Source organism: Capricornis sumatraensis, chromosome 4 (genome assembly GCF_032405125.1).
Source record: "Capricornis sumatraensis isolate serow.1 chromosome 4, serow.2, whole genome shotgun sequence".
NCBI lineage: Eukaryota > Metazoa > Chordata > Mammalia > Artiodactyla > Bovidae > Capricornis > Capricornis sumatraensis.
In genome coordinates this window covers 52,355,031-52,370,825 of record NC_091072.1, presented here as the reverse complement: position 1 = coordinate 52,370,825, position 15,795 = coordinate 52,355,031, and the positions used below count along the sequence as shown (strand labels likewise).

General features: G+C 37.8%; 1 protein-coding gene across 2 annotated transcripts in view; it reads right to left on the bottom strand.

Annotated features, from left to right (window-relative positions):
* The window catches only part of NAV3 (neuron navigator 3), a 378,120-nt gene that overhangs the window by 191,811 nt on the left and 170,514 nt on the right, over positions 1 to 15,795 (bottom strand). For both annotated transcript variants that reach the window (XM_068970243.1, XM_068970244.1), the window contains exon 8: positions 5,066 to 6,095. In XM_068970243.1, the coding sequence (XP_068826344.1) occupies positions 5,066 to 6,095 (1,030 nt within the window). The remainder of the gene's footprint in view (positions 1 to 5,065; positions 6,096 to 15,795) is intronic.

Genomic DNA, 15,795 nt, shown 5'->3' with positions numbered 1-15,795 from the left:
CAGATTAGATAGCTGAAGACAGACTGTGTTAATAAGCACCATGTAAGTAGAGCTCTGATGAAAAGGAGCCTGCTCTGATCCAGGAGCAACTCCTTACATGCAGAGAGAATATCTATGACAAAGTCCCCAAAGCAGGACAAGTGAGTTTGCTGAGAACAGAAGGAACGCAGGGATGCAGGGACTGTCGTTTAAGGGCTAGATAGACGCGAGATAGAGGCCAGATTGTGTAGGAACTTGTAGGGCTTGGTAAGAAGCTTGGGTTTTACTACATGTAGTGGAAAGCCAACAGATGGTATATGAATTTAAATGACATAAAATTTATTCTTTTAGAAGATTAGAGTCCCTGTTGTGTGAAGGATATTACTGGAAAGAGCCAACAGGAGATGCTAAAAGACTCACTGGAAACTAGGTGAAAATTGGTGGTACCATGTCTTGCCCCAAGGGAAGTAGGGTGGGAATAGAAAGAAATGTACAACTAAGGGATGTTTTAGAGAAAGAGACAATAGGACTAGCTGAAAATAAGACATGTTGGGAGGGAATGATTGAAAGAGAAAAATGAAGTATGGATTCATTCTAAATTTTCTTCCTAGTTTCCCAATGAAGTAATCATGGATTCTAATCTCTAGTTTCTAGCAGTTTTGGTTATTAGCATTTACATATTACTTAGCAATTTGCCTGTTATTTTTTCCATCATGCTTTGATTGTAAAAATGTCAAGTTTGGATGATGCCATAACATTCTTCCTTCTACCTGACAAATTCTAACTCATCTTTTAAGTCTTATCTGTTCTTTCACCTTTTCTTTAAATCATACATTGACTCCACCCTCACACAAGAGTCAGGACAACTTTTCTACATTATTTGTTGTACATATTTCCATGAGAACAATGATTTTTTTTAAGTTCTTGATTAAATTCTTATCATTATCACCAATATACTGAACCCCCACAGAACAGAGACTTTTTACTCTTTGTAACTCTTATAACACAGTATTTTCAGAATGAGTAATGAGTACATAAAAGAAAAAAAAAAAACTTTGGTGATTTTCTTTTACTTAAACTATGGAAACTGGTCACTGTATCACTTAAGAATCTTCAGTAGTCACCTTAACACTTAAAAAGACAGCTTAATCCATTCATACAGGTCTAAATATTGGAAACTTCTTACAGTGAATTCAAATCTTTTTCAATTTTTCATCTTGGTTTTAGTGCTATCCACATATTAAATGGATAAGGTATGCCAAATTCAGAACTACTTTTATCACACTGTAGTGATAAATGAGCTTCAGGAACTTAATATAGAATATCCTTGCACTATACAGGAGTACGTCTAATATAAAATTCATTAACTTCTAAAACTCAACATTATATTTATAGGACATTGAACATTCAATTTGCAGTAAAGAATATTATGAAGCAAATATAAAGTCCCCAAAGGAATAATTAATAATCAGCATGACCTAGAAGTAGACTGAGAACAAGGAAACGTATATACATGACCTATCAATCTTCTCATTATATAAAGGCTATTTAATTTTCTTTAAATATCAAATATATGCATGTTTATACATATAGATATATATACACACACATAAATATGTGTTTTAAACTTATTCTACTTAAAAGCAGTAAAGTATTTCCCATTATAAATGAATTCTGATGGAGATATCTGCAAATCTGCTATTGACATTTTCCCAGCCAGAATTTCCCTAGTAACAATATCTCCTATTTCTACACGTACAGAAAGAACTGCAAAGCAAAGGAGAGCACACTAGAGATTCAGGCGTATATGGGTTCAAAGGCAAACTCCTGCTAGCCCTGTGACTTTAAGGGATTATCATTATTCTGCCTTGAAACTGCTGCTTCTTCATCCCTGTAAAATGCTGTTATATCCCTTTGTCATGGGTTTATGACATAGTTTAAATGAAAAAAATATATAAATTTTGTAATAGAGACTTGCATTAAGTAAGCACTCAACAAACACCATCATAAAATAGTACATTATTACTATTATCTTATCAAATGATTAGCAACACTAGGAAAGTCTGTCAGAAAAATTTCCTGACAGAAAATTTTCCAAGAAAATTTGTAAATGGTGTTGGAGTAGTCAGAGTTGAAAAGACATTGGGGTCACAAAAGCCGTACGATGTGACTCTACTACTTTCACTGACCGTTACGAAGCTTGAATACTGTCCACTCTAAGATGATTTATATTATCATTAATAAAACTATTCTGAACTTATAAAACACTTCAAGCAACCTTTGCCTCATATGTAGACTATGATATGACATTTCTGATTCAATGGTTTTATTGTTTTCAATTACTTTAAATTACTGAAAATAAAACACAGAATTAATGACATTTATAAGCAATTTATTCTGAATCTGGCTCCGTGCTTAAGTCTTTACACAAGATTGTCCTAATTTAATTTTTAAAACAACCAAATGAGGTAGATATTCAACCACACTTTACAGTTTCTACAGGTTAGAAACTGAAGTCTGGGGAAGGTCATTTACAATGTGGTAGGTACTGTTCTTAGCCCTGTATAAGGATCAACTCATTTAACCTTCAAATTGCCTTATGAGGAAGCTTCTATTATTACTACCTCTATTTTACAGATTATAAAAACTGGGGTCCAGAGTCTTTGAATGTATTACACAAAGTCACATGATCAATAAATGATGTCATCAAGATTTCAACCGGGGCCACAGTCTCAACAATACAAGGTGCTATTTCTGAACCTTGGTAGAACACACAGACTTGACAGCCTGAAATCCTAGCTACTTGGCCATATTACCTCAGGTTTATAGTCTCCATTTTAAAGAGTGCAAACAGAAACTGAAAGAGGCTGGAGAATTTGGCAAAGTCACACAGCTGATTCACACTTTAACCTCTAAACTATGCTGCTTCCGCTTTTAAGTAGCAAAGGCTATACTTTCAAATGGAAATCACTAAATCTGTACCCACTGGATATGTTATTGCAAACAACCCAAAACATCTGCTGCTACTTACAGAAAGAAGCTTGCTAAATTGGTGGGTATGTCCTTTCTGCTTAGATTTATACTTTCTTGTTGAAATTCATCTGTGGTGATTTGAAATGAGGGACATTTTTACGGAATATACTTGAGAGCCACAAGTGTGCTGAGTGTGGCATATTTCAAACTTTATAATTTCTTCTTATGTTGTTGAAATGTGGATTATGATTCTAACATCTTAATTTTTTTTTTTTTTGTCAGGTAGGGTCTCTGGAGTTAAAAGGATCTGCTGACTCCCGCTGTAATGAGGGTGAGGCAGGCATGATCTAGAGCGGTCCCACTCAGCCGCTGGTCTGCAGCCCAGTGTGCCCCTCCCCCAAGCGAGTGGCCTTTAGAGCAACTGCCAGGGAGCAACCGTTACTGATCCCGCTCACACATTGGCAGACGCTGCAGTGGGCCCCTCCCCCCGCCCCGTATAAAAAGAGTCTGAATTCCGACCGAGGGAAGATGGTTTTTGAGACACTAGTCTGCCATCTTCTTGGTCTGCTGCTGCTGCTGCTGCTAAGTCACGTCAGTCGTGTCCGACTCCGTGTGACCCCATAGACGGCAGCCCACCAGGCTCCCGTCCCTGGGATTCTCCAGGCAAGAACACTGGAGTGGGTTGCCATTTCCTTCTCCAATGCATGAAAGCTAGCTTTCTGATTAAACTCATTATTCCTTGACCCAGCGACCCGTCTCTGGATTTACTGCCCTGCCTTGCAGCGAGCAGAGTGAGCTTGGGCTCCATGACACCATGTGATTTGAATACAACAGTTTTAAACGGATCATTGTTATTAGTCAGATGAGCCGACTTAAGGTAAGCTAAGATCTGAAATTCGGTAACTAAACATTTGTTTGGATGAGTACATAAATCTCTGGTGGGGGGTGGAGGGGGTGGGAATCACTTAAAGCACTTAGGTTTTTCAGGGAGGGAAAACAAAGCATTTATAATTATTTTCTTTACTTAAAAACTCACATATGCAATAAATTTAATAAAATTTGAAACAATATAATCTTGATCATTTCCTATTTGTAGTAAATGCTACATCCTGTTTTCCCTGTAGATAAACTATACAGCTGCCAAAAGCATAGGCATTATTCCTCTCCAGCAACCTCTTCACTGAATAGTCCGGGAATGAAAATGGTGACGCAGCAGCACTGAAATTTCTAACTGATTAAAGCTTACCACAAAACAATAGGCAAAACGTATTCTTTTTAGAGCTGTATAGTAGGATTTATATTTGAAAATATAGCATGTGCTATATATTTTAATATATGAAAGCTAAAATATAAACAAAAAGTTAATGAAGTATAAATATAATAATTGCATAGATCATTATTTGTACCTAGAAACACAGGCTTAGCTGTGGAAAGTTAATATACATTTTATGTTGGGAAAACAGTGCCTTATAAACAACATATAACAAACATGTACAAGGTGCTGGAATATATAATAAGCATCTTATATGCATTATGCCTGCTATTCTTCCCAACTCAGCCAGTTAGATACTATTCCTCTTTGACACTTGAAAATAATGAGATTAAGGATATTAAATTCATTGTCCAAAGGCATATAGCTGCTAAGTGGCAGACCTGGCTATCAAATCTATATATGCCTGATTCTAGAACCTGCACCCTTAACCATTAGGGTCTACTTTCTCCCATGGGTGAAATATCCCTAAACTCCATAAAAAAAGAATTATTTTAAATAACTAATAAAATTATTTTGAATGACTAATAGTAAGAGGACCAAGAAAAAAGTCATGGCACCTGGGTTCTATTTTGCCTTGAACAACGAGTAGGTTCACTTTCAAAGGCCTCCATTTCTTGAGTAGAGAGGGGAAAAAAAGGGGGAGAGGGGAAGGACAAGAGGACTAGCAGACTGGATACGGGAGATTTTCTCTTAAAATGTGTCACTGTGGGCCTCTAACTTCAGAATGAACCATTGTTCCACAACGACTATGTGAAACAGGACTCTGCAACCTTCCTCAGGACACTCTGAGTACGCAGACATGTCATTGTTTAAAGCTGTGGAGAAGAGAGGCCACCTTACCTATAGATGAATGGAGCCACAGTGGCGGTATTTGGGTGGCTGTGTTGCTGCTGCTGAGGGAGTTGGACAGCACCATTTCCCATGCTCTGCCCACTGCCTTGCACCACTAAACCAACAGAGGAACCCGCCAGAGAAGCATGGCTGGTTTCCCTTCCTTCCAAGGGAGCAGGGCAACTGGATGTGCTTGCTTTCTCAGTGGTTATGGGCTTAGGGAAGGACTGGGAAGGGCTTCCCTTGGTAGTCCTGAATTTTTCAGACTCTTTGCTTGCTGAGTTGCCAGGTGAAACAGTCTGCTTTGCTGTTGGCACCTTTGAGCCCGGCTTTGGAATTCCACTGGAAGAGGGGATTAAGCTTTCCTTCTTGGCTGCTGTCGTCTTGCTACCCTTTGGAATTAAGCTTGCAATTTTAGAGGTCTTTTTTGGAGCCATATCCATCATCTGATCTTTCTCATCCTTGACCAGCTTTTCAGTACAAACTTTACTTTTGTCCCTGTTCTTTTCCTCTTTTTCCTTTGGCTGTAGCAAAGACTTTTTATTGCTGAGATTTTTGCTTCCAGCTTTTGGAGGGGCTAATTTCGGTGACACTTTGGGGCTGCTGTTTGTTGAGCCACCACTATTGAGACCACTGTTCAAACCTTCCATTTCACCAGATTCAGAAAAGGCATCGTCTTCCTTCACACCATCACTGGGTCCTGAACTGGCCGACTGCGGGGGGCGTAAAGCAGTCCGGGCATTGACCAGCTTGAATTTCTCAAGCATGGATTTCTGTCCTGAGGGAGCTGTTTTGACCCCTTCTGAGGCAGGGGGCTTCAGTCTGTCTGCAGACGGTGTGGGAGAGGTGGCTGGGCTCGCCTGCTTCACGGTGAGCATGGTGGAGGTGGCGCTGTGCTTGGCATTCATGGACTTGCTGCGCCATGGCTTGCTGGTGCTTGGGGAAGGGATGGCTGAGGCAGGGGGCTGCTGCCCCGCAGTTCCGGGAGGCTGCATGTTACCATTTACCCCTGAAGATGGTTGAGGTCCTTTGGAGGAATCTGGACATGGTTAAGAACAAACATTTTTAAAAGGCTGATTAGTTTTTGATCATTTATATCAAGCTACTTTTTGAGGGCTATAAGAAAATAAGGCCTATTGTCATATAAGTACTTACAGTACACTAGTGTTAACTTACTTTCCACTCAGCAATCTCATTATGATATGAATTTTTATGACTATTACAACACTGATGAATGCTAGATTAAAAGTCTTAAAAAGCTAAACCAAAAAAAAAAGATTTTATAATATCATATAGAAGAAAAAAAATGAGTTTGGAGTTAAGAGATCTCAGCATAAATTTGAGAACTATATAGCGTTTAAGAACCATATAATTCTGGTCATGTTATTTACCTGAAGTTTCATTTACTATAAATACCTCCCTCTTCCATCCTCTTTTTCTGAGAAATGGAGTGATAAAAAATTAAATTATCTATTTATGTAAAAAAGGCAACAGTGATACTGTTAACATACTAGATATTGTCAAATTAATGCAAAGTTGTCTTGATGAAATGTCCAAAGGAAATAATTTACTAAAGAATCTTTTAATAATATTCCAGGATTGGAGTCCATTAAACCAATTAAATATTAATAAATATAAAACTACAATGCTTTCACTTTTCAATGTTTTCTTCAAGGGCATCAAAATGCATGATAAAAAACATGTAATTAAGTCAACTGGTATAGAACACTTGTCCTACCTATTTTTCAGAAGAAAAATGTACATAAAAAGTTAATAAAGAAGTTAGAGACATGAAAAGAGGTTAAACTGCTTATTGAATTTTTGTATGAGTTAGGTTTTCTTTTTTAATAAATGTGCCTAAAATAATATAGTAGATTTGTGAAGTTTATATTAATAAAAACAACTGTATAGAGAAATGTGGGCTTCACTGGTGGCTCAGCAATAAAGCATCCACCTGCAATACAGGAGATGCAGTAGGAACCGTAGGTTCGATCCCTGGGTTGGGAAGATCCCCTGGAGAAGGAATCAGCAATCCATTCCAGTATCCTTGCCTGGAAAAACCCACGGACGTAGGAGCCTGGCAGGCTATAGTCCATGGGGTCGCAAGAGTCAGATATGATTTAGTGACTACAACAACAACAACAAATAGACAACTATTTTATATTGAATTAGTACACCAACATTGACTCCTAATTCTCACTAAGTTTCCTACAATTCCACATTTTAACTATAAAAATGGGTGTAATTCTGTGTTTAAAAATGCTTCACTAAAATGTAGTAGTTCACTGATAACCCAAAACACTTACATGGTGTATTTAAATTTGAAAGCATAGGACAATACATTGATTTTTTTACAGTATTTAAAGTCTGTAATTGTGTCCATTTCTAGAATATTTGTAAGGCTCCATTTGGTTTATACACAAATAGTAAGATATTCTTAAACAGTAGAAGTATCTGACTAATTCCAGACAAACAAGATTCGAATGTCCAATGTCTCAAATACCTTCAGTCTCTGCGAATGGATTTCAGTCCTTTACTTGTAACTGTTTTAAGTATGAAGTGAAGTGAAGTGAAGTCGCTAAGTCGTGTCTGACTCTTTGCGACCCCATGGACTGTAGCCTACCAGGCTTCTCCCTCCATGGAAATCTCCAGGCAAGAGTACTGGAGTGGGGTGCCATTGCCTTCTCTGGTTTTAAGTATAGGTTATTCCAAATTTACCTCACTTACAGATTCCTTTCAGAAACTGTTAACATTTCATTGTAATCTGAGTCATTCTCAGTAGCAGACAGAGTACACTGATTACCTACAGTTAGAAATGCCTATCAAACATTTCTTCAGAACAGCTCCTACTTATTGGTCAGGTCTCCCTTTCACCTCACTTCCTCTGCAAAAAAAAACAAAAACATCATTTCCACCCTCACCTCTGCTCTCCCTAGCATCAAGTCTGGGTTAGGTGACAACTCTTGTGTGCTAACTCAATCATATCCAACTCTTTGCCACCCCATGGACTGTAGCCCTTCAGGCTCCTTTATCCATGGAATTTTCCAGGCAAGAATGGAGTGGGTTGCCATTCCTACATGAGGGGATCTTCCCGACCCAGGTATCGAACCTGCACCTCTTGAGTCTCCTGCTTTGGCAGGTATTTTCTTTACCGCTACATCACCTGGAAAGCCCCTACCATAGTTTTTTATTTCTCTTAGTATACCTCACTGTACTTGTCTGTTTCTTCTATTACATCTATATATATGGTCCCTGAAAGCAAAGACCATATATTATGGCCTATATTATGCATAGTTCTATACTATGTACACAGTACCTTCTATGTGTAGGACACTAAGTATCTGACATTCATTAATTCAATCTTTCCAACAACTGCAAGAAATTTTCATCATTAACCTCATTTTGCATGTGAAGAAACTGAAGCACAACGAGGTTAAATAACTTGGCCAACATTACAAAATTTGTAAGTGACAAGTTTGAGAACTGAATTTAGCTTGGGGTTCTAAGTTAATTCTGTCAACGACTATGTCATAATATTTTCAAATGTATATAGTGCTAAATACTATTTTACAGTTTCTGAAAGTGATAAGGAATAACACTGTTCCTGGACTCTGGAAACACAGAAGATAGTCAATGTCAAACTAATGCCTTGAATAGAATTGCCAAATGAAATTTATTTCTTGATTACCTGGGTTCAACTGGAAACTAAGAATACACCCAATCAAGATGAATTTTCTCAAGTTCAGTGACTTGTGTACATGCCTGTGAATCTCACAGAGTGAACTTACTATTTCAGTGATTTTTGTCAACATCTATGGCTCTGTTTTGACTATCTACAGAAACATTAATCAGTGCTATTTAGTTCCTACGATCTCTAGGACATGAATCTAGGCATAATGGCTGTTAAAGTTTACTGAGTAGCCATATTGTGCAAAGTCCTAGATGCCCAAGACACAAACTGGTCAGAGGAAAGAAATTGGATTCACAAAAGATGAATGGCATATACTAAGTGTTAAATGAGCAGCAGGTGGGAAAGAAAATGCAAAAGTTCAGAAGTGCACCAAGGGCTATACAATATTAAATAAGATCGAGACAAATGAGCTAAGGGAGATACACAGACATTCATGGCAGGAGGAATATAGGATTTTTCCAGAAAACTATGTGAAAATTCATTCTATGTATTTACTTTTAAATAATATGCACATATTCAGATAGGGATTCAGAGTTGGAGAGAAACAAAGTACCCCCAAAATGAAAGCATAGTCTGCTGTATTATTGTTTATAGGAACATAATGGCCTCATATTGAATTTATCTTCACTTGCTTACATTGATCCCAAAAGTTATTTGCAATATTTGTTATTCTAGAATGAAAATATTATTAATGATTATTATGAACATAATAATGTTTATTAGCTACTAACATTTTATTGAAGGTTCTTTATATTTTCTCACATTAGCATTCACAACAACCTGATGAAATGAGAAGGGTTCCTATCTGTTTTTTCGGGCTTTTTTTTTTTAAATGTACAATTTTATAATTACTTTGCCTATCTTTTTTTTGGGAAGGGCTTCTATTTCTAATACACACTTGTATAAGCCAAGGGTTTGAGGGTCTAAACAACTCATTCAGTGGTACACAACTAGTTAGTAATTATTGTGTGGCTAGAATTGATCCCACATGTGTGATTCTAGTTCCCAGGTAGTGCTCGTGGTAAAGAACCCACCTGCCAATGCAGGAGATATAAGAGACATGGGTTTGATTCCTGTGTTAGGAAGACCTCCCCAGGAGAAGAGAATGGCAACCCACTCCAGTATTCTTGCCTGGAGAATCCCATGGACAGAGGAGCCTGGCGGGCTACAGTCCATGGCATCACAAAGAGTCGGACAACACTGAAGCGACTTAGCATGTGTGATTCTAGAGCCCAAGCTCTGTTGTTGCCATACGATGTGTGACATTCTAAGTGTGTGATGGAAGGGTCTCAGACTTCAGTGTGTGCTTCAGTCACTGGGGATCCTACTGAATGCCCATCACTTGTGCTTTAGCAGATCTGCAGAGGCCCTGAGATCCTGCATTTCTAACAAGCTACCATGTGATGCCAGCACTGCTGGTACAGACCGTGCTTTGAGTCATAGAGTTTGAACAGATTGGGAAATCAGGGCAACTGCTGAAATTATCAGCTTTAAAAGAATTGTTTCTTATGATAGTGTCCAAATTAGCTAAATTCATTAAACTCTCCACACCTATGCAGCATTAATCTTGTTTACCCTGTGAACTTCTGGAACCTTGGCCAGTTCAACCTTCCCCCAGACGCTTGGCAGTTTGTGGTAAGGGACCACTAAAAGCAAAAGAAGCCTATCAGGTTTTCCTAATGTCTTTTATTTCATCATTTTAGCACATACTTAGTGTGTATCTTCTGTTTCTGCAATCAGGTTAAGAAGTCAGGGGATTCCTCTGCTGCCTACCTGGGATTTTTGGTGAAGATGAGAGGAGAGGGTCAAAAAAGGACCAGTCAGGATGCTCTTTAAGAGTGCTAATGTTAGCTAGATAGACTGCTATCACCATTCAAGTAGAGGGGAAATTCAACATCATCACAGTTGAACATGAGACAGGAGGGACTCCAAATTATGACATCTATATCCAGCCCACAGTCTCAGTCATACAACAGCTGTACAACTGTCCTCATGAGTACACACAGAGAAGACACTTCTCTGAGCTCCATTCTCAGTCTGCCCCCATCTCGACACAGTTGCAATGAGGTGCTTCAGGTTTCATGAAGAGCACAATTCATAGGTCACTGTGCATCCAGGGAACATTAGCATAATGAGTGTCTCTGGGCTTCTCACAAGAAGGGCTGCAGAACAATAGCCACTGAAATGACAGCCTTTCAGCTCTGACAGAGTAGGGGCCGCCACACATTCTGCTTTCTGTTCCATTTACATCTTCGGTAGTAAGCAGCCTGGTCTCACAGATGTGTTTCTGAGTGTTGTTAACTCAGCTTCTATGAATGGTTAGCTGGGTATGGAGAAAACCACAGCTATGTACAGCACAAATCTAAAGGCATTCCTGCAACAAACTTGTAGCCTGTGTTTGCAGGGGCTCCTCTCTGCCTATAACTGTTCCTTGTCTCTGATCTCCAAAGAGAAAGGTTCTTTTCCTCCCCTTCTCTACCACCACCAATTCCATTACAACCAATAACCAATTATTTACTAACGGCTTACTTTCCCCAGGTACTTTGATATATGGTATCACTCTGAGAGCTGTAACGACATGCCTCGTTTAAATTCATAATAACCTACGATATAATTATGATTTCTACTATTATATAATGAGAAAACTGAAGCTCAGAGAAAGCAACTTGCTTCAAATCATACATAGAGTAAAATTTAGAAAAGAGACTCAAAATTGGAAACGAGGCTTATGTGACTCCAAAATTTGGAAGATTTTGATACTCTCTTCTTTCCATATGTCCGTGGCCCACCCAGAAAATCTGCCAGTACGGTTCTCCAGAAAGTCATGCTTGTCACAACAGTGAAGGGAATCAGATAACTCCTTGAAGTGTGGGTTCCTTCTTCCTCAACAAATAGAGGAGAATATACATGGGGAGGATGTGATACAAGATACTATTCAGCTAGCCATATACTATCTCCTGGGACATCCTACTGACACCATCCCTCTGAGCTGATGTTAAAGAAGATTTTAATTCTTGCTCAGAAAACAGCTAAATCCACAGTTAATTTTTAGTTAGTTCATACTGCAAAAAAAAAAAAAAGAAATAATTTTGATGACCTGGGAAAAATGCCAATCTGTTCTAAAATTACTACACGGAGGTAAATGTGGCAGTCACAACAGGCATATGGGAAGTTTAGATAAAGACGATTCTCTGGGGAAATTTGGCGGGTCAGCTTCAGAGCTTAGAGGCGTGCTGCCAACAGTGCTGCTAGCCGAGAAACGGACCAGGGAGCACCCTCAGTTATTTCTCTCTTCTTCCTCACTCAGCACTATGCTGTTCAGATGCAAACAAACCAGTTTCAAGTTACAAAGTAAGGACAAAGAGCGTGTGTACTCACTCACTCAGTCATGTCCGACTCTTTGCGACCCCATGGACTGTAGCCCCCTCCTCTGTCCAGGGGATTTTTCAGGCAAGAATACTGAAGTGGGTTGCCATTTCCTCCTCCAGGAGATCTTCCCAACCCAGGGATCAAACCCACATACCCTGCATTGGCAGGTGTGTTCTTTACCACTGGGTCACCGTGGAAGCCCAATGACAAAGTAACAACCACCAAAAATAACAACAGCACCTCTCTTTTTAAAGTAGTCACTGTCTAGCCGGCATTGTGGTCAGTGACATGTATGGTCCCTACTAAATATTCAGATCACTGTGGAAGGGAGGAAATGATTGATCAATGTAGTCATGGTAATTAGCTTGGTAAATAATTAGATTCTCATTTTATAATAATATACCAAAATACTTTGAACATTTTGAAAGTTAAAAAAAGGAGCATTCAGATTTAAATATGGCTTGTTATCAACTGGCCCTGGTTTACCTCACCACACGGTCTCCCATAAATGATAGTTTTCAAAATGCCTCAATCATCAGTTTTATGATGACTTAACAGAAACATGGAATGCTGTTACGGGGATTGGAGAGGCTCTGTCCATTCTGCACGTGTAGATATTGTGCCATATTTAAGGTGAGAGTGCTGCTTTGTGGACTACTGCAAGATTTAGGGAGGCTTCAGTTCACCAGCCAGATTCTTGAAACATACCTAATTTATGTATAAGGATGTATAATATGTGTACACCTCAATATGTGAGCATCTATACATAGAAAACAACATATTTAATTGTCTATTTAATCGTATCACTTGATCTGTGTGCTTAATTACATTACCTCATAAAAATCCCCAAGATTAACCTGAAGTTATCATGTCATTATAGGTTTATATAATAATTAAGGAAATAAAGCAAAAAATCATGGCAGAATACATAAATCACCAGTAAAGGGACATAATAAGTAAAATATATTTGCATTGCATTGAAAAGAAAAGAAAAGTTCATTTTTTGTATTATAGTAATTTCAGAGTAAATTTTAAAAAATACTTAAGAACTAGATAACGGTGTTTTAAAAAACCATGAGTAATACAACATTTACATTAAGCCTATAGTTTAAAAAATATCAATTTTGCTAAATTCTCTGTATCAAGTCTACCAAATCTATATTGAATGTAAGTGAAAGAAAACACCTCCACACCAGAAGCTACTTCATTAGAATCTAGGAAAACAGAAAACAGATCTCTTTTAGAGATGTGCAGGTACCATGTAAGAATCACATGGGAGAAATATAAAGACAGGAGCATGCCCTATGCTGTTGTGCCGTGTTTCTTAGCAACACAGAAAAACATCTCTCTGCTAAGAAACTCTGTCAAGTAATATGTGTTCACGGATCATAATTCAGAAAGTGAATTCCAAATAGAGCCAGGAATATTTACATTCATGATAACACTAAACTGTTAAGCTGTTTTCATATTTATCATGTCAACTTTATAAAACAATTATTAAGATAAACTACTTCAGTCATAAAAAATATGTCCCAATGAACCACGGCCTTTTTTTCCCACAGGATCCCTGATTTCCACTGAATAGGTATTTGATTTTTCTTTAAAGCATACATTTGTCTAGAGTAATTTTATAGGCTCCGCAAGCAAACTGCTAAATGCTAATATAGCAGTCAGAATATATTATTCATTGTCAGTTTCTGAATGGCAGGTCATCAAGGGAAGAAACTTGGACTCTCCAAAGAAATGCTTCTCTACAAACAATGCTGTCTTCATTTCACCGTTTGTTCTGTGAAATTTGTCCCTACTACATTCCATTTCAACAGAATGGTGGATGGCATTGCTTTCTATTTTAACAACATTTCTATTTAGCCTTCTCTGCAAGTGATAATTAATCTATGGCCATATTCACTGATATTTTAATCCATTTGGTGAAAGGAGCACACTATTTTTTGGTTTGTATTATTATTAAGATGATATTAGATGTATCATTTGAAGTGCGGTTTGTGATTCTCTACTGATTTTCCTTTATTAGATAAGTCACAAAATTCCAAATAAGCTATTTTTACCATTCCAAACATGTGAGAAGCTACTATGCTTTCAAAATTATGTTTTTAAATAAGAAGTGAAATTGTTTTAATTGTGAATAAGTCTTTACTATCTCTTACAAATTCTAGAGATTCCCCAATTGATTCACATAACTCATCATTTAAGACTTAAGGAAAGTATAAAGTACATTTTTCATTTAGAAGCATTCAGGGAGCACATTACAGATAGTATGATTATTTTTTCTAGCAAAATATTTATTAAACATAAATGTTATACTAATAACTGAAAAGAAAAGGCAATTAGAATACTCAAGTCAGTACTTTCTGAATTCTGTCATTGTAACACTGTAATCTTTGAAAAATCTTGTTTAACTTTCACCTTATTTGGACATGCCCAGGATATGTATGCAAACTAGTTGGTCACAGAGATCAACTTATTATCTGATAGAATATTTTTAGATGTTATCCTACCACGAAACATCTCCATGTCAAAAAGGTTAAATAATTCTTATCCAAAAAGATGTACCACAGGAACAGTCTAAAGGATAAATTATGAACTGTTTCATATGTGATGTTTATATTGGCTTTGTTTGCTCTATAGTTTGAGATAATATTTTGGCCATATGGCTTCCCAGGTAGCACTAGTGTTAAAGAACCTGCCTGCCAATGCAGGAGACCTAAGAGACACAGGTTCAGTCCCTGGATTAGGAAGATTCCTTGGAGGAAGACACGGCAACCCACTCCAGTACTCTCGCCTAGAGAATCCCATCTCTTGCCTGGCAAAACTCCTGGTGGGCTACAGTCCATAGGGTTGCATGGAGTTGGGCACAAGTGAAATGATAGCACACATGCACATTCGGCAATATAAAATAGCAATGATTAATTTAAAAATGATATTGGAATTACTGACATGAAGTTGCATTCTCCATGTTAATATAAAATGTCACATACCATATAAAACAAATTCTCCAGGCCAGAATACTGGAGTGGGTAGCCTTTCCCTTCTCCAGGGGATCTTCCCAACCTAGGGATCAAACCCAGGTCTCCCACATTGCAGGTGGATTCTTTACCAGCTGAGCCACAAGGGAAGCCCACGAATACTGGAGTGGATAGCCTATCCCTTCTCCAGTGGATCTTTCTAACTCAGGATCGAACCAGGGTCTCCTGCATGGCAGGTGGATTCTCTACCGACTGAGCTGTGAAGAAAGCCCTGTATTATATAATGCAATTTAAGCTTTATTATTGACAGTTTCAGACCATTTAATGCCTACATTTAATATATTATAAATATTTGTGAGTGTGAGATCATCTACTTTAAAGGTTTTAGTATTTTACTTTGTTGGAATTAAAAGTAATGTCTATAATTCACCAGGAAAACTTTTGCTCTTGAGACTGATGTAAGGAAATCTGGTTATGGTCAAAAATCACATAATGTATGTCATCTGTCTCCACCTTGCGGTTATTGTAAATACTGCTACATTTTAGAAAGGCTGAATGGCTATGGAAAAATGGGAGTATTTGGCTATCTTTGGATTTTTACTTTTAGATACCAGAAATTTAAAAAGTATTTCACTTTTAAATGACAGTTTTCTGTCAAAGTGTTAGGTCATCTAAAGCATTTCTAGGTTTCTTTG